This window comes from Doryrhamphus excisus, linkage group LG12 (genome assembly GCF_037039965.1).
Source record: "Doryrhamphus excisus strain RoL-2023G ecotype Guam linkage group LG12, RoL_Dexc_Guam_v1.1, whole genome shotgun sequence".
NCBI lineage: Eukaryota > Metazoa > Chordata > Actinopteri > Syngnathiformes > Syngnathidae > Doryrhamphus > Doryrhamphus excisus.
Window position 1 is genome coordinate 13,855,157 of NC_136368.1, and position 24,037 is coordinate 13,879,193.

General features: G+C 41.1%; 2 protein-coding genes across 5 annotated transcripts in view; one reads left to right on the forward strand and one right to left on the reverse strand.

Annotated features, from left to right (window-relative positions):
* Positions 1 to 18,256, reverse strand: part of kdm6a (lysine (K)-specific demethylase 6A) — a 35,695-nt gene extending 17,439 nt beyond the window's left edge. Inside the window, exons 1-8 of one of the 3 annotated variants that reach the window (XM_058082876.2) lie at positions 17,716 to 18,256; positions 17,500 to 17,563; positions 12,041 to 12,149; positions 11,883 to 11,932; positions 11,704 to 11,762; positions 9,444 to 9,564; positions 1,543 to 1,597; positions 53 to 87 (exon numbers count right to left, since the gene is read on the reverse strand). In XM_058082876.2, the coding sequence (XP_057938859.2) occupies positions 53 to 87; positions 1,543 to 1,597; positions 9,444 to 9,564; positions 11,704 to 11,762; positions 11,883 to 11,932; positions 12,041 to 12,149; positions 17,500 to 17,563; positions 17,716 to 17,882 (660 nt within the window). In that variant the 5' untranslated portion in view covers positions 17,883 to 18,256. Of the gene's footprint in view, positions 1 to 52; positions 88 to 1,542; positions 1,598 to 5,859; positions 6,068 to 9,443; positions 9,565 to 11,703; positions 11,763 to 11,882; positions 11,933 to 12,040; positions 12,150 to 17,499; positions 17,564 to 17,715 lie in introns of those variants that run through there. The other 2 variants (XM_058082875.2, XM_058082877.2) reach the window with 2 other exon arrangements.
* On the forward strand, positions 17,491 to 22,726 carry fundc1 (FUN14 domain containing 1). Of its 2 annotated transcripts, XM_058082913.2 has the most exons (6): positions 17,491 to 17,624; positions 19,318 to 19,406; positions 19,827 to 19,980; positions 21,270 to 21,345; positions 21,408 to 21,536; positions 22,298 to 22,726. In XM_058082913.2, exons 2-6 carry the CDS (start codon positions 19,388 to 19,390, stop codon positions 22,373 to 22,375), a joined length of 456 nt encoding a protein of 151 aa, XP_057938896.1. In that variant the 5' UTR covers positions 17,491 to 17,624; positions 19,318 to 19,387; the 3' UTR covers positions 22,376 to 22,726. The 2 variants fall into 2 exon arrangements, with proteins under 2 accessions (XP_057938896.1, XP_078651530.1); XM_078795404.1 differs by lacking the exons at positions 17,491 to 17,624; positions 19,318 to 19,406 and adding an exon at positions 19,407 to 19,467.
* The last annotated feature ends 1,311 nt before the right edge of the window (positions 22,727 to 24,037 follow it).

Below are 24,037 nucleotides of genomic sequence, written 5' to 3' on the forward strand. Positions count from 1 at the left end.
AGCAAAAATGCATTTAATGACCTCATTTGCATATAAGGGATGTGTGGCTTACCTGGATCTCATACAAATGAGCGATGTGGAACTGAACTGTGTGGGGAACAAAAAACAAAAAAAATCAGAATTAGTATTTTTATGTTAAGTAAGGGAACACACACAATAATTCAGTGTTAATATGTTCACACTTAGACCTCAGGGGCACACCCGGCTACATCGGAACATAAGGGGAAAGTAAGGCGGTCAAGGAAAAAGCATGCATTCGTTCAATAACACTCAGTCTTCCTGGTGAAAGGGATAAACCAGGGAATGTCTAAAGTGTGGCCCTGTGAGAGCGAGTCTCCTTGCAAGTATTAAGCCTCTTCGTGGAGGTGGGGCTACACAAAGTGCTAGCAGTTAGCAAGCAGACACGAATATGAATGAAGGCACAAAGGTTATAGCTAAGCCGAATGCCACAGTTTGGTGTGCATGTGCAGCACAACCTTCCTTTTCGACAGACAACGCTGACTGAGGCTGTGGTGCAGCTTGTAATGCACAAGAAGCGGTGATGTCTTTAGTGTCCCTCCTGAGCTGCTGTAGTTTGTGTAACTCAGGTTTTGTAGTATGTATTATGTAGGATGGGACCATCTAAACTCGTGTAAGTCGTGCAGTTTGTCATAACCATTAATTTACACAGCTGAAATACGATCCCATCCCTACAATAGTTTAACAATACATTATATAATGTATATATATGTTGGGGGGGGTTATTGACGTACTTTTTTAGAGACAATCTATATCATGTTGCTTTGCTGGCAGTACTTTCCGTTTGCCAGTGTGCTTTGCCGTTTTTTGTAAATGGTTAGAGCTCATATACAGATATTAGTTGATTATTCTGCATTATACGTTGGTAGTGTCTTCTGGTTTATCTATGTGTTGCATTGCTGTTTGTAATTGTTTTGACACCACTTGCGAAAGCTGGTGACGCCTGTGATTCATGGTGAATATAGTATGCCAAATGTGACATTACAAAGTTATAAAATGACACAATGATCTTTGAATGATAATCATAATTTTCAAAATTAACCAAAATTTGTCCTAAATCCTGAGCTACGCACAGAAGTAAAAAAGTTTGCCGCACCATTCCACCAGTTTAACAATACATTGGATGTCATCTCCTGCAGTCGCAGAGAGGTATCTTTGTGGGTGAAAGGTCAAAAACAGGATATTATGTGAAAGAGAGGCAAAATACCTTATTTTCTCGAGGAAAACTAAGCATGACATGTATGCTTGCTGTGTACAGATTGCATCCAGCACGGAGCACAAATGAGAGAGGGACAGTAGGGTGTGCGTGCAATGTGTAATGTGCATGTGAGATCTTGCAGCTCTCCTCCTGTTGTCTCCTTGGCAACCACAGTTTTTTGGGACTGACAGCGAGAGACAAGCAGGGGAAACTACAGCATAGATAGGAATAACAACCCCATTTCCTCAAGACATGCAATGTGGATTTATTCTTATAGTTACATACTATAATTAGAAATGAATATTCATGAGTGCCCAGCGACTTACTCTCAGCCTTGGACAAAGTGCAGAGGTTTGAGTCGATCAACGCCAGCTGAAAATGCTGCAGACAGAAAGGGGAAAAAATTACAAAAAAAACTATTTCCGTACATATCAATATATCTATATAACATATAACGCAAATAACAGAATTAAATAACACTGTGCTATGGTACCTGGGTGGAGCAACAGGCATAGGAATTTATTGATTGTGGTTAAGAGAAATCACTATCTTTCTGAGTTTTCATTTTTTTTAAAACAGTGCATACGGACATATTTACAATTCATCATTCGTGATCCTGTAAATTTGCGCATTTTGATTAAAAAAAAATTTTTGCTGTAAAAACATGCTCTTTTCTGTTTTTGTGACCTTTTAAGTCAGTAATAATTTACAAATATGTGATAATCTATAATAATAATATTTAAACTGCTGGTCCCATCCGCCCCTGCTGCAGCATTCAGAATAAGCATCATAAGCATCGGTGCTGTGTGTGGGACTCCCTGTCTTTTTGAGAGTGATATAATTTTTGCACTCCGCAAAACATGCCTCAAAAACATCTCAACGGCGTAGCGCTTTAAAAATCTTTCTATTGGTGCTGCATTTGGGGCCGAACACTTGGCAGCGTGTGGTGACTTTGAGGCTCGGGATGTGATCATCCGCCAGGCAGCAAATGAAGCGCTGTACTTGAAAGAGTGGCCAGAATTTGGGGATGAGTACCACCTCAGTACAGATTTGGGAGCATGCAGACACTATGTAGCACATTTAGTGCAGGAGGAACTTTCGTTCTGTGCGAGGCTGCGTCACACTCCGAATGATAGTGTGACACGCAACGAGTGTTACGAGTGAGCGTTTGCGCCGGGTGTTGTGCACACTGATATCACACGATCAGAAGGCAGCAGATGCGTGTATAAACCTGCTTTTCATTCAGGTTTTCAGTTAATAATGTGAGAAGACTAGAAATAAATGCACAGTGAAATACAAAATGTGAGTTGTGGATACCAGCATTTTGTTCCTGTTCTGGTAAAACAAGCATATTGGCTTTGTTTGTGTGAAAATTAATGTTACAAAAATGAGTAACTCTTTTTGACCCCTAATATAGCCAGTAGTGCATTAAAACATTTACACTGCATGTACAGGATGTGATTTGTAATTGTATCGGTATCTGACGATTTCACTCATGGATTATCGGCATCGGCAGCATAAAATCCTGATCGGAACATCCCTGATAAAATATGTGTGTGGGTGTGTGGGCCCGTGTGTATACAGGGTGGGCAAAAAGTAGGGTTACAGTAAACTAACATTTTATGAGTTATGTTTTACAAATAGTTTCCGTATTATTTTCTGTCATTTATATCTGCGACAGGATAAGCAACATAGAAAATTGATATAAAAATATATATAAATGGATATCTTATGGATATCTAAAACCTGATAAGGTATAACAGAATATATTATACCATAACATATTATGAATATTACAGGGTTTGCGATGCATGTAATGTCTGTTTGTATGTATATCGTGATTTAGTGTGGGATGCCTGTCCCTACATCATAACTGTCACTTTGTAGATGTCATATGACATCAGTCAACTGACATGAAGCCCCTCTTTATTCGGTGGAAAAACAGACATATAAATATATGTAAAAATAATGCAACTTTCATATTTATTATTCCAATTACAGATAATCTAACTAAGTGGTAAGGTGCCTATATCTATAACAAATGTTCTCCATTCACTTGTCGCGGGTTATTATGTTGTTGTTGTTGTTATTGTTTGAACTCTACTTCAGAAACTCTACTACAGAAATGTGTGTTTTCTCCTACTGCATTTGTCAAACTACTATTTCATCATGAATTGGAAAATGTGTCCATTGCTGAAAGCTTTATATTGCCTTGACTTTGGCTGCATTGTCTTTTGCACAATCGTTTTAATTTCTCATATACAATATCTGTAATACTTTGTAGCAAATGCTAAGTGGACGTAATAGGTGTATGAATAATGAAAACTATGTAGCTATTTTCACTAACATACTACTTAGTTGATGTACACAGCTATTGGATGTGGAGCTCCACATAAATTGAAAACTGCTTATTGATAGCAAATTGTTATGTCAAGTGACTTACAAATGAACCAAAATGAACCACAATCATTTTTGGCCTTGACAATTGGGATACCAATGACAGTGGGACGGTGCCTAAAAGCCAAATGCTTCCTCGGGTACAATATCAGTCACCATTTGCACATCATGAATAAGTTAAATAAATTATAAAGTCAGTAACTTTCATCAGTTTTTGAGTTCATAGTAGTTATTGGGGTAAAAATGAAGAGTAAACATTGGTAAATAAGAATTATCACAACTGAAGACCACATATTCTTCTGAGTTTGGTAACAGAAAATCCTCAAGCATCAGATGCAGATTTGAGTGACAGCAATGAGGACCCAAATAATAAAGGATACTGATTATCAGGCCACACGCGCAGAGGATACTGGTGACAGTTATTTGGAATCACTGGATTAAAAATGAATCAACTGTGACTTAAGTGTTACCCTCCGTGAACAGGACCAGATGCTACAAAGTGGTGCCGACACTATGCAAAACCATAAAATACCCTCAGCTTTCTGTCTTTCATGACAACTTCTTCATATGGTTTGGTCTGATTCAGAGATTGGACAGTTCCTTGATTGTCAGTTACATTTGAACCACACTGGTGGAGCTCCCTTGATGGTGGACAAAAAGACCTGATGATTACTGGCCTGCTGAAGGGATGATTGCAGTGAAATAGTTTGACAACAAATATGTCAACCGTTTGAGCAATGACCACATGGGAGGAATTTAACTTTCTGCTGGTTCTGCCTGGCTGTTGCCCACAGTTTAAATGTAGTCGATAAGGCAGCATCAGATGGTCAGTGAGTTGGCTGACCATCACTGAGGTCTCCACCACCACTGAGGACTTTTGCACTAGTCACACAGTACAAATGGACTAAATAAGTCAAGTAACAAAAGCAGGATTTTAGACATAAGTTTAAAAAAACGGCAGCGGCACAACACAGCAGAAGTTCGTCCCCCCATGCAGCCCACCACCACAGGTTTAAAAAAAATATATGAGAGGAAACCCTGCCTCCGACCCTTCATTCATTCATTTTCTACTGCTTTTTCCTCACGAGGGTCGCGGGGGTGCTGGAGCCTATCCCAGCTGTCTTCGGGCGAGAGGCAAGGTACACCCTGGACTGGTCGCCAGCCAATCACAGGGCACATATAGACAAACAACCATTCACACTCACATTCATACCTGTGGACAATTTGGAGTCACAAATTAACCTAGCATGTTTTTGGAATGTGAGAGGAAACCGGAGTACCCGGAGAAAACACAACGCACGGGGAGACTCCACACAGAGATGCCAGAGGGTGGAATCAAACTCGGGTCTACTAGCTGTGTGGCTGCCCACTAACCATGCATCCTCCTGACCACACAAATGGGCACAAATCCCGACTCCAAAGTCTTCCTAGAAGAGTAAAAGTTGCAAAAGTTACTGACTCCCATCAGTTCATGCTCAAAGACTAGGTAGGACGGCTCTAGTCTGACTACATAGACAGGACAGCTCTTGTCTGAGGGGATGGTGGATGCTCAAAAGTATGTATCCTCTAAAGGTATAAGCATGTCAAGACAAGAACAGTTTCACTCTTTTGTGGTGCAGCACAGAACAAGAGCTATCCTACCAAATCTTTGAGCTGCTCGGATAAGAGGCGAAACATCTTCTAAGATAACCTGAGCAGTTCAGTCGCATTTGAGCCAATGCCCTGGGAATACAATGACCTGAATCAATGAGAATATCCACAAGCATGCTTGTATGTGTATCATTTCGTCCACATATGTAGCCTCCTCCTGGTACTCTCCTTACAAGTGGGCATATAGTCTGCTTGGTGTTATCGTCAGTCAAGCCGTGAACATATTAACTTCCCATCGGAATGTCTGATAGTCTCCTATAGGCGACTCCAAGGTGACGGCCCTATGTTGCAGTGGATTCACGCAAGCATGCATTAAAAAGAGAATGCAGTTGCAGTATCTGGGTCATTTGAAGACTTGTGAGAACAGACTGTACTGCATCCATGTCAGCCAGGCCCCATTCACACACAGAAGCATGAACAATAAAAATAGTTACTAAAGTCAGTCAAATGCTGGATCTCTGAAATAAAAGGTGGTGGCAGCCACGCTACATGATCAATGCCAGACAAGACACTGGCAGTGTCACCGGCGATTCACACGTGCAGCATGCCGGCTTTAAATATACTAAACTACCGGTCAAAATCAAAAATAACATTACCTATACAATGCGGCGGCTCGTCTGCAGCCTCCTTCTGTAAGCCCTCATGCATCTTCCTGAGAAGGATGCACACCTTCCTCGCTCCTTCACACTTGGCAGATAATGCGGCACTGGCTGTTAGCTTGACATTCCACCTCCCTCTTCATATCTTTGCCACTCACTCTCCTTCTCTTTCTCTCCCTCTCTCTCTCTCTCTCTCTCTCACTGCTGTCTTACTTCCCTTTCCCGCCCTCCCCCCTCTGGTGTCAGTGATTACTATTCAGCAGACGGCTGCAGTGGTGAGTGCAGGGAGTGAGAGAAAGGAGATGACACTACCATCACCATTGCATCGTCAACTTCTTTCGCAGCTGTCGTTGCTATGCATAGACATCTCATGCACATATGAAAATGCATATTCCTCATTAAATGTCATTGTTTTGGTTGTGCGTAACAAGTTACATGAAGTAACACTGGCATAATTCAACAAGGTGTAGTAGGAAGGAGACTTATTTAGTCTCACCCTCCATATATCTCAGCAATTACAGAGTTTGTTCACTTCCTGTTTTAGTGAAAGCATTGTCTAATACAGGGGTGGGCAAACTACGGCCCGGGGGCCACATCCGGCCCGCCAAGTGTTAGAATACGGCCCGCCTGTTCTTTCCAAAGTATTTCATTTAAACTTAATGGGGTGACAGGGCCTTCTCCATTGCTGCCCCCACCCTACTGGAACTCTTTGCCCCATTCGCTGCGTGTTTGCCCTGACCTTCCCAGTTTCAAAAAACAACTAAAAACCCACCTCTTTAAATCTGTTTTTAATGTCTAACTTTTTATACTGGCGGCACAGGGTCGTGTGGTTAGCGCGCAGACCTCACAGCTAGGAGACCAGGGTTCAATTCCACCCTCGGCCATCTCTGTGTGGAGTTTGCATGTTCTCCCCGTGCATGCGTGGGTTTTCTATGGGTACTCCGGTTTCCTCCCACATTCCAAAAAACATGCTAGGTTAATTGGAGACTCCAAATTGTCCATAGGTATGAATGTGAGTGTGAATGGTTGTTTGTCTATATGTGCCCTGTGATTGGCTGGCGACCAGTCCAGGGTGTACCCTGCCTCTCGCCCGAAGACAGCTGGGATAGGCTCCAGCACCCCCCGCGACCCTCGTGAGGAAAAGTGGTAGAAAATGAATGAATGAATGAACTTTTATACTTGACTGCTGTGCCCCGCTTTTACCCATGTTTTAACTGCGTATAAACGAATGAATGTTGTATTTTAATGTATCTTTTACTCTGTTTACTTGCTTTTATTCAAGTCCATTTTTCTGTAAAGCATCTTTGAGTATTTTGAAAAGTGCTATACAAATAAAGTGTATTATTATTATTATTAATAATATGCAACCTGGGATCGTGATCATAATTCCAGGTGGACTGTTACGTGTAAAATGTATAGTATGCCCCCCCCCGTCAATTTTGTTAAATCAATGCGGCCCGCGAGTCAAAAAGTTTGCCCACCCCTGGTCTAATAGGAGTAAAACAATACAAGAATGTGCAGCAGTTAGGACTGGAACGGTGCGTGTATTGAAAATCGAACTTTTTGTAATGTTACAGAGGCACAGTACACATTAAGTGAGGGATCGAAGTGTAACTGCCTTGCAATATAGTCACGGGTCTTTTTCGTAAACAGTGCAGCCCGTATTTGGCTAGCTGGAGTCGTGGATACTGATAGTTCCAAAGAGAAGTCGTTCAAGGTCTCCTGTTTCAAAACTAGGGGTGTCATGGGATGAAAAAGTGATGAAATTGCTTTTTGTTTAGAGAACAGCTTTTTCTCTGGTCATCCAGAAGTCTATCAGACTGTAGCATCACTAGTGTGAACAATAATAAACGTAATATGGAAGTAGCAGTGCGTGCAGCAGCATTCAAACCGCATGTTTAGTGCTTTGCATGCAATATAAACCATGAAATCTAACAGCTGCAGACGACTTCTATCAATATATGTCATACGAGCATCTATTTTGGGGCACTTTGGACTAATTCACTACTTCCTAGTATGCCGCACTAAGCATCATGAGAACTGTAGTTCCTTTAGTGCAAACTTAAAATAATAAAAAATAATTTAGTAGTGCTACAGCTGCTCATTATTTTAAGTTCTAATTTGCAGTTAAACGCACCATGCTTGGGTTATGCGTGCAAAGTTATAAAACATCAAACATACATTTTATTTAAATTAGCTAATGGAGGGAAGTCAGTAAGTGTGCGTGTGTGTATATATTTATGTGCACAGTACAATGTGGTCATATTTAGAACATAATCCAAGTGCACGTTAAATACGTTTCCATCATCTCCCGACAGTCTGATGCCTTTGAATTGGCTCCAGCAGGATCAACAACAACAGAATTTGTCCTTCAAAATAAATCTCCATTCCCTGAGTTTTTTTTATTCTTCTGCATCCAATGCATCCCATGTGGTAGATAAGTGGGCCAGCCACACAGTGTGAATGTGTGTGAAGGTGTGTGATGCTGGCTGTGTGCCAGTACTTAAGAGTGAGGACGTGCAGCTCGTGCCGCACGCTTCGCTCGATAAAGCACAGCCAAAGCTTTCAGACACCTTCACTCTTACACCCCATTTCCTGTGGGTCACTCTTAGGGACCTGTGTAGACACTTTTCCCACAGTATAATATTGATTTCATGTCATAATGCTGCAAGATCAATATCACAGAAAACAAATGCCAGAAATGTGTCCAATTGTACGATCGGTTGGGAGCTGACAATGGCTTCTTGTCCGACCGGACAGGAAATCTAGTTGTCTGACCATAGCGTTCTCAGATAAAGTCAAACAGAAGACAGTTCGACCACCTATTCAAGTATCTAGCCTATTAGCCTATTATAACTTGCCTTTCAAGATGAAATGTCTGTTCTTGTTCTCTGATTTTGTGAAATAAATTCCCCCCAAAAATGCGACTTATAGTCCAGTGTGTCTTATATACACTGTTTTTAGCGTGTTTACAATTAATACTTTTACATGCAGAAAACAAGTTATGGATGTGACTGCTCCCAAAAACGCAGAAACCACCTTTGTGTTTTACCATGAGTTACTTCTTTGTTTACTTCATTGTTTTTTGAAATGTGTTTCAATGTACCTTTTGTGGTCGATTTTTTAATGCCTGTTATATCAAGTGATCAATGAAGTGCTTTGCAGCTCTGGCTTCCAAAAGTGATATAGGGCCAGCTGACAGTCCTTATGCTTTAAATAATGAAAAATTGTTATATAGAAATGTATGACATTGTATTAATAACTACTCCTCACAACACAATATGAATGTTATTGAGCTATTGTTGTGAATATTTCTCTTTCTTCACTTTGTTGTGCCTCCATTGCTGTGTTTTGATGAGTCTGGTTGCCAGAAAGTGTTCGCCGTGTGATATGTCAGCCTAGTTTGTGACAGCTCAGAAAACTTGCTAGAAGTCGTTTGATAATTACGACTTCATTTCACTTTTATTTTGTAGTCGTTTACAGGCAGGTGACGGCGGGCACTATGACAAAAATGGTTTATTGATACTTTTTATTGTGTGTCATGAGCACTGTAAGAGAATGGCAAAATTAGCCGACCGTACCTTTAAGCTGGACTCGTGGTCTGTGTTGACTTTAAAAATGAGTCCCAGTCGCAGGTGAATCTCTTTAGCACGAGAGAACCCGGGGTCAATGTAGAGCACCTCCTGAAATGCCTTGATTGCCCTACAGAAAAAAGAAGATAAAACTATTATGCACTGGTAAACATTATGGTGTGAACATAGCAGCTTCCTTTAAAGAGATATACACTCTTAGTGCTCCAACACCATTCACAATATATCAGCACTGTACCATCAATCTGATGGTACACTCAGATGGATTTAAGGTCCAAATCCCCAAGGTGAGAAGCTTATAGCAATGTTGTGGATATGCTGTAGTATAAGATGAGAGTTTAAGTAACCAGCTGTCACTCAGAGATTATCGATTATACATTTTAAAAAGCCAAACTGCACTTTTTTTTTGCTCATCATCATTCACAATCCTTATGTGAAACATGAACACTCTTACCCTTTTCTGTGCATTATAACACAGGAAAACAAGTTAATTTCAGCTAGCTTACAATGCTGTCATTGGAATACACCTATTTCGACTATGAATCCCTCTAAAAAAAATTTTATCATTTGCTATACACACAGTGATCATGTGTTAATATGTCCATTGATAATAACATGGAATAGTTGCAGTATCTTGCCGTATTTTGATGATTTAAAACCGAAACTTCTTTCCTCGGCACACTGATATGAACGAACGAGACACCTCGCTGACTGCTCACTTTTCCCCTAAATCGTGCATGACTAAATTACTGTATTGCATAACATTAGAGACACATCACAAAAAATGTAGCTAGCACATTGAATCTGAACTGCCCAGCCAATCAAAAACTACCCTTCACCGTCAGACCCGTTTAGGCTGCCGTCTACAACACATGCACTGGGGATGCTCCGATCAGGGTTTTATGTTGCCAATTCCGTGAGACTGGCCAATACCAATAGCAATCACATGGATTAACTGTACATTTTTCAACTACTAATGAGTGCTATTGGCCAGGGTCACAATAGCAGCCTGAATTAGACAATTACGAAGGCCCCTGGCAAACAAGTAATGTTCATTAAACAACACACGCATAGCCTGTGGCAAGCTGTCAAACCGAAACCATTGAAGCTTTGCAGACCAGCGTTGATTCTCGAGGCCATCCAGGAAAAAGTGCGCTCTTTGTATGCTCTATACGGGTGTTGGGAACCCTACATGACACAGCACACATGTCATTTCAAATTTGACTTTTTTCAGGTCTATTTTAAAGCAGCAGCTTGCAATGTTGACACAAGCGACCCAATAAGAATAGCTAGCATTATCAATAAGCACACAATAAACTACCTGCAAAATAAGAAATTGTACAGAGTCTCCATAAACTCTCTCACTTTCCACAGCAGGATGCTTCCAGAGCTCAGGGGGTTCATATGCACGTTCATGCGTGCGCGCACACACACTTTGAACTCAATGCTCCCAATTCCCTCCACCTACTCTCTACAGGGCCCCTCCCACTCCTCCATCGCTATGTGTGCTCCGCTATCGCCCTATTCCACCCACGCTGGCAAAGAGAAGGCTGGCGGATGGTGTCACAGAGTGTGAGACAGACTGCAGCTAAAAGAGGAACCAAGGCTGCAAGCAATGCGGTTCTGTTATGGCATTTTAATGCTCACTGTTAAAAATGTAAGATGCAAATGGAACATGCAAATAAGAACATTGCTATTGCTGCTGTCTTTTGCCAGAATTTGCCGCTGTTGACTCTACTTTACACAGAACAGTGACATATAATAGTAGTACAGATTCCGCTAGGAAAATAGTGATGCTATTGTATGGTGTTGTATGGCAGCAAATGAACAAGTTCCTGTTGAATTCCTATGTATATTCCTATGTGTATATAATTATATATTTTATTTTTATAATGAGATGGGACTGAATGTTCTAAACTCCTGCTTCAATGACAGCATTGCAGTGCCAACTAGTTGCGGCTAATTCAACTAGTGCACTCCCATTTTCCTCATAAATGCTCTTATCAAAAATCTTATTCAAAACCACATCAAGAAGTATTTAGTGGTCTTTGATCTTTCCTTAATGACCTGTTGGGACAGTTCTGATAAAACTGCCTCTCTTTCCTGGAGACACACTATTGTTTCCAAGCTTGCAGTTTGACATTGGTCATAATTAAACTACCACCAAATATAGTTTCGTCTCTTGGTTAGTGTACATTACAATACACGTGTCAAATACATCAAAAAATATAAAAAATAAACAAGTACTTACCACTGAAATGCATTGTAATGGAAGTAGACCAAGCCCAGCCCGTATAAAAAGGCAGCATTCTGGATGGAAAAATATTGTAATTATAATTGGGCAACATATTTCATTAAGCAAACCCTTTGAACCGTTTTCAAAGCACGGTGGACTAGGTTGAGCTTCTTAAAAGATCATCAATCACCCACCTTCCAGTAGTCCGACTGTAAACTGAAGTACTTCTGGTATGCCGATAATGCTAAGAATAAGAAGACAGAAGCAAATAAACAACAGGACATGTTGAAATATACAGACAATACAGCATATTTGAGCAAAAAACACATTAAAGAACATGTGCAACACTAACCTTTTGGATAGTCCTCCAACAGGAGGTTGAAGTGGCCCAGCTGACAGAAAATGTCAGCCTCTACTTTCCCTTCTGCTTTCAGGATGAGGGCGTTATAGCAGCTAACAGCCTGCAGGGTAAAGTCAATAATAACATCACTTTTAGTGGCGCTAACACAAAAAAAAATGCAATAGAATGAGGGAGTGATGTTTGAACCGCGATGTAGAGGGGGAAATTAAATTCAGCGATTTATCACAAAACTGATCGATTATTAAAATTATTAATAAGTCAGTTGCAGTTGTCGTTATGTTGGCTTTTTTGCAGCGGGACACAATCGCTCACTTACAATATGGTCTGTGATGGTGCCGGGGCGGCAACGTCATTGTTTTCAGAAAGTAACGTTTTGTTTGTCCACACACCAACGATAAGGCGTTGTCATATTTTCCCACTCTGGAAGTTGTTTAAAAAAAATAGCATTTCAGGGCAGCCAGAAAACTGTTAAAATTTAAGTGGTGTCAGACCAGTTAGGTACAAATGTGGACACTGACTGCACCATGGGGAATTATAATGGACTAAAAGTGTTGCGTGAATAGTTGTTTGTCTATATATGCCCTGTGATTGGCTGGCGACCAGTCCAGGGTGTACCCCACCTCTCGCCCAAAGACAACTGGGATAAGTTGCAGTATGCCCGCGACCCTCATGAGGATAAGCGGTACAGAAAATGGATGGATAAAAAGGGGCTAAAAGTCAACTAAGTATGACAAAGAGCAGAAGAAGGGTCATTTTGAGCCATTAGAGAGTCATCTCGCAGTAACACCAGTAACACTAGGGAGAGCATCTTATAATAAGTGAGTAAAACTTCATAGTATCTTGGAATGTCTGATCTTAAGGATTGGGATCAGTTGCCAATCCAATGTATTCTGAAGATCAGATGATATCGTATTCTGTCATGAGATCGAGCTAATCCGGTTGCTGTGTCATGTTCATAACAAAGGGCCAAACCTTGCATTACCTTGTGGTAATGCACCTCAAAGGTAGTTGCCACTCAACTGCCGCCACCCACATGAAGAAGAAAACGCAACACCACCAGTGTACCATGGTGAAGTTAGTTTCATTTGGACGTTGGAAATGAGGCTCCGCAGCTAGAGCGGTAGTTCCTCCTCACTCTGCCCGGACAGCTGTGTCATGATGTGGTGAGCTCGCACAGGATGTGCCACTCTAACTGCTGGTTGATTATACTAGGGGCCGTCAATAAACTACTACTACATTGAAGAGACAAAAGAGAATGTGGATCAGGACATCCCTAATTGTATTACTGGTGGTCCTCGGTTTACTGTGTTCAATGTTCTTGCATTTCGTAGTTATGTAGGCGCTCCCATAAATGCATTAAAAACTTAATTTTGTTTTGTCAACATAAGTATCACTCGAGAATTGGTCAAGACAATTCTTGCTCAAGAACCAGTTGCAGCTCAGTGTGCCGCAGAAACATACACTATGTGCTCAATACTGCCCACACTTGTCTCAATTGCTTGGCTGTTGTAACCATCACAAAGACAGCTGGAAATCACAAAAGTCTATACATAACTACCCGGTCAATACAGTATACTACAAAATCGGCCAGAGCATGGTAAAGCTTCTTATCCAGTGAAAGCAACAGTAATAACTCAGCAGTGTAGTGTTTTTCCCCTCTCTTTTTATTGCTCTTTTGCATAATTCGTGAATTTAGTGGTTGTATTACAGTAGCTAATTTAAAGCGGAACTATTATGCTCATTTGTCAACCCTTTGCATTGAGTTGTGGTCTCCTGTAGAGCAGCTACACACAATAACCCTCACAGAAAACTTTTTAGATTTAAGCAACTATTCCAGCTCTATTTCCTTTGATTAGTGCTTCCTGCCAAAACAGTTTCAGTTTTAATTTATCCGGGCATGCCCACTGCGCTGTGATTGGTCACACGCCCAAAGTGCTTCCTAACTATGAACCATATAAGGAAGTCTACGCCTTTTGAAACCGGGCGTTTTGAGGCATCCCAAACTTCTTTCAGGGCTCACTTCCAAATGTGCAAACCTCATTATCTGAAACTTTGGCACCGTTTAACATGAGAATACAACATTTGACCTACATTTACAGGTCAGAAAAGTGAAAAAAAGCATAATAGGTCCCCTATACGTATAATAATGTAGGTATAACATCCGCCTTATATCATAGTTTAGGGACGTAATTCATACCCAAGATGAGGACCACCTGCATTTTTAACACAGCATACCAAAAAACCCAGAAAGGGGAAGAGGTGAAAAAAAGGAGAAGTTTGCTGTGCAGTAATAATAACTGATATGACAGGACTGTTGCGTTGCTTCTAAAGACCGTTTGTAGAGAGGAATGGCAGACAGAAGTAAAGGGCATGCCAAAAGATGTCCAGATACACACAGCATTAAAATGTGCACAAGGTGACATCCTGTTCAGGACAAGGTAATCCTCAAAATAAAAGCATGGCAGTATTAAAGTGGATTCTAAAACTGCAACTAACAAAATGCACATATACATTTTTTGGGGGGAAAGGGGTGGGGGATCATTGGATACCTTCATTGCAATTACAGCCGAGACATATGAGAGAGACTGTAGCAAATGTGTTAGATAAGACTTGTTTCCCATATGTTCCCGCCACAACTAAATTTGAATCACCCAAGATACATTTTGAATACAAGATTCCAAACAAATGCTAGGTTAATTAGTGACTCCAAATTGTCCATAGGTATGAATGTGAGTGTGAATGGTTGTTTGTCTATATGTGCCCTGTGATTGGCTGGCGACCAGTCCAGGGTGTACCCCGCCTCCCGTCAGAAGACAGCTGGGGTAGGCTCCAGCACCCCTGCGACCCTCATGAGGAAAAAGCAGGTAGAAAATTGAATGAATGCAGATTTGGCACTACTTGTTCGCCCTTGTTCACACACAGTATAACTAGGGAGGTCTTGATCCACATTTTTGGGCTTCCGAGCCAATCTGATTTTTTTTTTTATAGTCTTGATGATCCAATCCTTTTAAAAAATTAATAATAAGCGGTAGAAAATGAATGAATGAATGAATAATAATAGGCTTTTGTTTCAAACATGGATTTGTAAAATTTAATACGGCTATGAAATTAGCTTTTCAAAGCATTAAAAATGCAACCAAAGTGTTGCTGGATTTAATTCATTATGCTGAATAATGGTTTGGCTTTTGCAACAAACTGTGAGATAGGTCCCACATCCAATAAAAAAACGATAAAACTGGAAAAATAGCCTTTTATGGGTAGGGCTAATCATTTACTGCAACATTGTTACATATCAATTTGTGGTGTGATTTAGAATATATCACTAGAAATTTATTGACGGTCCATAGTATTAACCAGCAGTTAGAGCGGCACATTGCGAGCTCCCCATAACATGACAGCCCTCCGGGCATAATGATGGGGAATTACATATGCAGCCTAATTTCCAAAGTCCAAAGTGAAACTAACTTCTTGACGGTACAATGTAAATATGTCTGCATGGAAATGTTGCATTTTCTTCTACATGTGGGTGGTGGCAGTCAAGCGGCAACCAGCTTTGAGGCGCATTAATGCACCTAGCATGTTGGTATGCAGCCCTTTTCTACAAACATGACACAGCAATCGTATTGGCCCGGTCTCTCGCCGATATTATCCAACCTACAAAAATACACAGTAAGGCTGCTGATCCCGATGATCGGATCACAACATCCCTAATTATAATGGTACTATCTACTTTATGAAATGTAGCTTGTCATTAAAACACCATTTAGTGGGTGGCATCGTAACTCTGTGTGATGATCTTGAGTCACGCAGGAAAAATACTCTGAAGCAATTTGTCAGGGGTTGAGGGTCATCTCTAGCCCGCCTCTGCTCAGAGCTGCAGACACTCACCCCCCTCAAGTGGTTACCTGCTAATGGTCATCAGCAAACAGTAAATTTAAATTGAATATTTGATATAATTGGATGAATGTTGGAAAATCTGGCACTAAACTGAGCATTGTTAGTGAAAAGGCGGTAGTGGAATGACAAGAGCCAAGAAGCAGTGACCGGAAGTTAGTCTTTAGCTCCCCAGAAAACAAACTATTCAATTGCTGCCTTAATCCCATTTAGATACACAATTCTTACATTCAAAAATACAGTTTCTGTCTGCCATTTTCAAGGTGAACGTGAAACCACATGAAACCAGGGATAACCCAACAACACACCAATTACTTATTATTAACAACTGTAGTTGCTCTATTGTACACCTGACACGTGACATTGCCTGTGCAGTACAGTTTACATGAGGGTGACAGTTTGACCCTGGAAGAAATTCTCTCTGCATTTACACTACATTCCATCTGTTTTCATATTTCTATATATTTATCATAAAAAGTGAGATGTAATTCCAGGTGGATTTTGTGGAAAGTCACAGGCAAAACCATGACAGTATAATGGCATTTAACGCAGGAAATAGCATGAAATAATCTTAACACGTTCGCCCTGCAGCGAGGAGCCCACAAACCAACCACATGTTGAGGGCAAACATACATCGAGCCAGTGCCGCTCCACCTGCATATACACTGCGTGGTTCGGTGTATACAAAAACACTAATTGTTCCACAGCAATTTGTGTTACAACAAACAATGCCTTTTGTCATTAGCTTTTTTTTTTGCTAACCTGATTATCCGAGCCGCTAGCGTGGCTAGTTAGCATGCTAAGTGTTTTCGTCCTAGCCTGTCTCCGCCATCTTGGTCCAAATCGAGCGGTCATTATTGCAGATAACGCTTTAAATTGATTGTTGTTTATGTGTTTATGGTAACATAATGTAAATAATAATAACGGTAATATGGTTAAGTCTGTGAGTATGGCAATAGCTACACCGGTAGCGGCTACATGCTAGCAGGAGGGAGCTGACGCACAAATGTAAACTGCCGTTAACTGTAAGGGGATGCGAGTTAATGCATCTTATTTCCATGCATATGCACATTTAAATATATATATGATATATGTATTTAGTTGCTTTACTTTGAATCACAGTGGGCTCGCATTTGTTGACGTCCTCGCCTTTAGGTCAAATCCCTAATGCATACTGCTGATGTTAATAACAAGCAAAGTATACCTGAGTTTGCAATACATGCGTTTATATTTGTCGTGCAAAAAAAGAACTTGTATTGCATTGGAAATCATGTTTAATGTAACTTAACTCTGCAATTGAGGGATTGGTATTGCACTATGGTAGCACAGTTTGCTGGGGAATTGATACTTTATTCTTACCCGCGTAGGTGTGTTTACGTTAATTTGGAGTATATGTAAATATATAAACTAGTGGAGGGTGCACATAAGTCGGTCAAATGGACGTCATTGTGCACGCCGCGGCTAACAACATTAGCAGCATTAGCAGCAGAGAAGCTGCCACTTTTATCTCCTGTGCTCTACGAAGGAGAGGAAATGATTATGGAAGAGAGGCATACCTTTAACAGTAAGGCCTTCGTTCTGGCGCCATCTTCTTGAAGCCTATGAAATCCAAAGAGTGAGCTGCAAAGTGGAGAGGACAAGAAGACAACACAGGCGGTTCCGCGTTAACTTGAAGGTGGCGGTGAGGGTGCATTATTTTAGGGCTTTTTGTTGTTACATGCAGCACACATTAAAAGGAAAAAATAGGTGTCCGCAGCACATTGGCGTCTAACCTGTCAATTCCAAGCAGGCTCTCTTTCTCTTGCGGCGTAAGCGTCGGAAAGTCCTCCTCGATTTCACTCGCTTTTGCCGACGCCATTTTCTCCCCGTCATTAGCAGCAGCAGCAGTAGAATCCGCGATGGTTGTGGTGGTGGTGAGCGACACTCCGCACGATTTCATGCCGGATATGTTGGAAGATCAGCGGGCCCCGGCCGGAGAGACAATACAAGTAAAGGAGCACCTTGTTCGCAGCGACGCTAGCACGGCGGGGCGTAGCGTACTTTTCTTGCCAAATCCTCAAGGAAATGAGTCCTTCAAGTTAGCTTCCACGCTTGCGCTCATTGTAAAGCGCGTATCCCGGCGCCGATGTGTGCATGGAGTGGATGCAACGCTGCCTATATTTTTAATGTGTTTAATTTGTTTACCAATTTGATATAAACTTCTCCCAAGCATCGGCTCAAAGTTGTTGTAATTGTGTCACACTGGAGCAAAACGCACGCCGCCGCTGTCGGCCACGCCCTCCGCGAACCTCGTCCAATCGGCTACTCGGCAAACCTGGTCACGTGCCTGTCCCCGCTTGACGTTTGGCGAGCACGCAGACGAACACGCGCTCAGGCGATACACAAAAAAACTAGGGTGACCCACCCTACATTCCTACGCTAAGGATTGGTCCCATCGCCTGTATTGTGATTACGTAACCGTACATTCTGGTGGCTGATTGGTCAGGCTTGCTGTCATTTAAAGAGGTTGTGTTCTGCGGGAGCAACCATTTTGCTATTGGCGATGACGTAATTAACAACACCATTAGAAGGGTCTAACAACACAAACGCCAATTTTATATATACTTTACTTTATGATTACAATGTAATTCCATCTATATTTTGTTTCCTAGTTGTGTAGCGTAAATATATACGTCACACCCTCCCTCTAATGCCTTCATTAACCACAATACACCGCGGTGTATGTGACGTCACACGTGACAGTCTCCCGAGGACGTGTGGGACTTCGGGAAAACTTTAATGTTATATGACATGACGTGCTCACGAATATATTATTATAATTATACAGTAATGTAATCTTTAATTAATGCCACGCTGACAAACATACACGCAGATGGCACAAAACGGACCCGGCCTTTCAGCTCCTATCCTACACTTACGATTGGTGTTGCCGCATTCAGTGGGATTACGTAACCGTATTTTAAGGCTTCTAATTGGTCAAAATAACTGTCATTTACAAGAGATTACACACATCTCCACTTTACATTGTATTTTAGCTTTCTATTCATATTTAAACGCTGAAAGTACGTTTTTAATGCTGTATTTATTTTTGCGTGACTTAAATAATTAAATACGTCACATACGTGCTCATGCATACATTAACCACAATCCATGGCGCATCGACGTCACGCGTGACTACTTCTTGTGAAGTGGGGACTTTTGGCTTTTTTGGGCAACTTATTTTTTTTTTGACATGACGTTTGTAAGTACGACCGTGTTGTTTAAAAGTTGGTTCTCGGCAAACAAGTGTACTGTATTTTAAAGTTGTATTATCACTCTCGAAGGCTAGTCGATGCCGTGTGTTTACAGATAATATAAGATTTGTATTTTTACAGTGAATGTCAAAAGAGCCCAAGTGACACAGCGAACGTGAAGGCAACGGAGGACAGGGCAGCCTCATCCAAAATGGCGAAGCACAACAAGGGTAAGCGGACAGTTGAGCTAATGTCACCTATTTGCAACATTGCCCATGGAGATACAACTCGGTATGGGTAAAGTTGCATAAATAGTTAAGATAGATAGATAAGTTGTAATAACTGCTAGCCTGCTTTTGCTTTAAAAGTTAGCTAAGATTATGTAATGGTCGCTAACTTTTCTAGCCACTTGACTGGTCATTGGTGAGGATGCTAACGAAGTGTTTTGCCTCAACAACATTTAGTGAATCAAACACCTCAACGGACCGAACTGCTTTGATATTGGTTGTCTGTGGGAAGTGGGAACGTCGCATGTGTTTGTGTAAAAAAACGCCACAAAGCTACCTTTGTGGAATCGTGCCTGCTCATTCATTGTTCAAAGCCAATCCCAACGGTGCTCACTCATGGTTGCATGCTACTTGCATCCGTAGATCTGGAGGAGGAGATCTACGACAAGGTGGTCGATTTGACTGAGTACGCCAAACGCCAGCGATGGTGGAACCGTCTCTTTGGAAAGACATCTGGCCCGCTGGCAGAGAAATACTCTGTTGCCACACAGATAGCCATAGGAGGAGTGAGCGGATGGTAACTATGCTATTAAACTGCACAATTATTGATACAGCTCTCTGCTCTTGTGTTAGGTCGTGCAGGTGTACCTAATGTTGTGGCTGAACGGTTCATATATATAGAAAATAAGCACAGAACTTTTTATATGTTGTCCCTTTAAAGGAAAACTGCACTTTTTGCCCAACCACAATACTCATGTGAAACATGAACATACGTCTGTCTTTTCATGTGTGTCTTTGTGTTCGGCTACATTCATCAGCGTGTTTTGCCCCATTTTGATCATAGTAAACATTATTGGATCTTCTTTGATGTGCACATGGATGTAACCAAGCCCATAGATGGGTACTATTGACATGAAATGACACCCCATAGACACCCATAAATGTCATGTTCTTATTACTCAATCTTCCAATTCCGAGGAGCGGAGTGATGGGCAAACAAAGTGAAGTTGGGGGTTCAGGGTTGTGATTCATATCAGTGCTTGTTTTTATTTGGGATTATTGTGCCTGTTGTTCTGACAATCAAGTCTGGTGCTTGTGTGTCTGACCCGAACATTACAATTGACAAACATTACAATTGACACCTACTGACGAGAGTAGAATACTACATATTCATTTCATGTATCAATTTTTAGTCATTCATTTAGCCATTTTTATGCTTAAAGTGTTTAATTTAAACACATTGAACATGCTCAGCTCCCTCTCATTGTCAGAGTCAATCTCGTCGTCAGGTGGCTGCTCAGCAATAATGGCGGCTTTTGCCATTATTACTTTAGCCCAAGCATCCACAATCCATTCACAGTTTTACAGCTTCCCAGTCTTGGTAAAGGTGTGTTCATCTTTTGTCCATTGCTCTCACGCCGCTTGAAACGTCACTTTGAACGCCATGTTTACGCAAATGTCTATTGGCTAGGCTTCATTTGTTAATCCACCTGGAATGATGGCAATCTCTGAATTCATTTGTAGCGGAGAAATGGGTGCTGTGTTGTTTTGCAGCATACCGGTAGTAAACCTACCGGAGGCGTGGCAGAGGTTAAACGTACATATTGTACGAAATACGTGTTGTTCTGTGATTGGTTTATTGCTGCCAGCATATGTATTACGTCCCTGTGTCATCGGGGAAATGGTCCGAAAGTCAAGTGACGCTTACCAAAGTAGCACAACAAATTTTTTACAGATTTTGGAACTCGATGCACACATAAAAAGCCTAAAAGGCCAGATTAAAAGGCTTAAAAAAATACAGTCACTCCTGTGAAGCTATGACATTGGATTATTGTATTGTGAAAAATGTTGTGTTGTACATTTCAGGTGTGCAGGCTATCTCTTCCAGAAGGTTGGGAAAGTTGCTGCGACTGCTGTAGGGGGAGGACTCCTGTTGCTGCAGGTATCATTTATTTGTTAATTTGTGGAAAATAGCCTTTACTCACATTACTGTCTTGCCTCTAGATAGCAAACAACAGCGGCTACATCCAAGTAGACTGGAAAAGAGTAGAGAAAGATGTCAACAAAGCCAAGAAGCAAATACAGAAGAACACAGACAAAGCAGGTCCAGAGTTGAACACATTAGTTGAAAGGGTGAGTTTTCCAAATGCACATTACAAAGTATTCGCTTTGTTTCGTGTGGTTCGCCTGCTAAATTGATGGTGCAAGTTGAAAGCTTGCTATCTTCTACTTACTTCACACTCACTATGAGGTTACAACATGCACAGGAAGTAGAATTTCCTTATATAATGGACTCTGCTGATATAGACACACAATCCTCTCCTGTTTATTGCGGTTAGTTGGTTCCAGACGGGCCGTGATATTTGAATTTCCAGGAAGTAGGATTCAATATTCATTCATTCATTCATTCATTTTCTACCACTTATCGGGTAGCAGGGGGTGCTGGAGCCTATCTCAGCTGTCTTGGGGCGAGAGGCGGGGTACACCCTGGACTGGTCGCCAGCCAATCACAGGGCACATATAGACAAACAACCATTCACACTCACATTCATACCTATGGACAATTTGGAGTCGCCAATTAACCTAGCATGTTTTTGGAATGTGGGAGTCCCCGGAGAAAACCCACGCATGCACAGGGAGAACATGCAAATTCCACACAGAGATGGCCGAGGGTTGGATTGAACTCGGGTCTCCTAGCTGTGAGGTCTGCGCGCTAACCACTCGTCCGCCGTGCAGCCCGGATTCAATATTAATAAATTAAATATTTTCATAGTTGGTTGAGGAAATAACATTTATTGTCAAAATGTGTTTTATGATGTTTTTGTACAAGTGGTCATTTATGAGTGTGGCACATATCATTGTACTTCAATTGAAATATATATATTTTTTCTCAGTCCACAGAATTTGTGAAGAAAAACATCGTGGTCACAAGCGGCTTCGTCGGAGGCTTCCTGCTTGGTCTGGCGTCCTAAGATCTGCCAGTAAAAAAATGACGCCATGCTCTAAAACATTTTTGACCTGGTAGAGGAAAAAAGGGGAAAACGCTATATATTGCTTAGTAGATGATCAATGTTGTTGACAGCATGTCTCTGGTTATCTTGTAGCTGTCTTATCTGCATTGGCTGCACCCCTTTTGATGTCTACGTCACTTCTGTAACCTCCACATTAACCAGCCACTATCATTGTGTGGCGGGGGGTGAACAGACCCACTTCATACTGCAGGCCAAATTATTCCACCTAAAAATAAAAATGACAATCATGCAAGTTTTATTTATTGTTACAATGACAAATTGTGGTAGTGCATTAGGTCAATAAAAATTCAACGCTATTCAATGCTATTTGAAGCGAAGCCTTGAATTCCATGCACATTTTCTGTGTCCTTTTTAGATGATAGTTCAACCATTCCCCATTTAATTTTGGGATTCATTTTTGATAAGCAATAACGTCATGTTTAAGGAAGCGCAGGATATTGTAATGTATTGTTTGATGAAGAAATAAATATTCAAATGACATGGAAGTTCGATCACTGGAAGACGTTTACAACTGTAGTCTTGTTCATACACTATGAACCTAGCACCCCTTACTTGGTAGAGCCTTGCTATTAGGAGCAGTTTCTGTGTCCGCGTATCCATGGTTACAAACAACACAGCTGATGGGCCCAAGTAGACGGCGTTTGACGAGGTGAAGAAAATCGTCATGGCGTTACCATTTCTACCTGGAAATTCTCTCAATCAGCAAGTAAGTGCCGATTGTTGTTTTATATTAACTTGAATAACACTACTGAGCTAGCATTCCCTGAAGTCCAAGTAATGTTAGCTAATGTGCTAATGGAAGCTACTAGCTTGGTGTGTTTTAAACCGCTAATATGTTACCATAAATGTTCTGGAAGATACGATGAAAAGTGCAAGCATGCGCACCAAAGTTATATCCTCTGGAATGTTTTGGTTGCCGGTATTTTTTTGTTATAAAACTTACAATCTTGTACAGTCACGGTACATACATTAATAGGTAAGTCTGTATGTATGGCTCGCTATAAAACTCTGAATACAATAAGTGTCCAAACTTTTGGATGGGTATGCTTATAAGGGTAACATTGATTGGCCAACATAGCCACGCCCACTCATTTACATAATGAACTGTTCTGTGTTTGTAGAAAATGATTAAATTGTTTTTGACGGGTCCATTAAATTGACATTGTTATTAGGGAACCCTGCTGCATCTGATGTAACCCCTGACAGGCTGCCATGTCTGTGGCCTTTTGAATTAGTGTTGCCACAAAGCCAAAGAAAAAGAAAATCGGGTTAATCCTCTTGAGTCTTGTCATGGTAGTCATTGACAATGCTGGCTCAAATTGCCAAGTTCTTTGGTTATCGATAGTATTTTGTAATTTGACAATTTTGTATTCTTACAGAGGAGGAATGTTTGAAATATATTGGAATTATAAGGCATCTTTGAGAAAACTTTGAGTGTCATTGAGTATCATTTTTGATCCGAGCGTCCTTGTTTTCTGTCATGACAATATGGTCACCCTAATTTAACATATGTTAACTTGTTTGGGGTTTTTTTTTTTGCAGCTGCTGAAAGACAAATTCCACAAATCCCAACATTTTGACTACTCCAGCGACCTTCCTCTC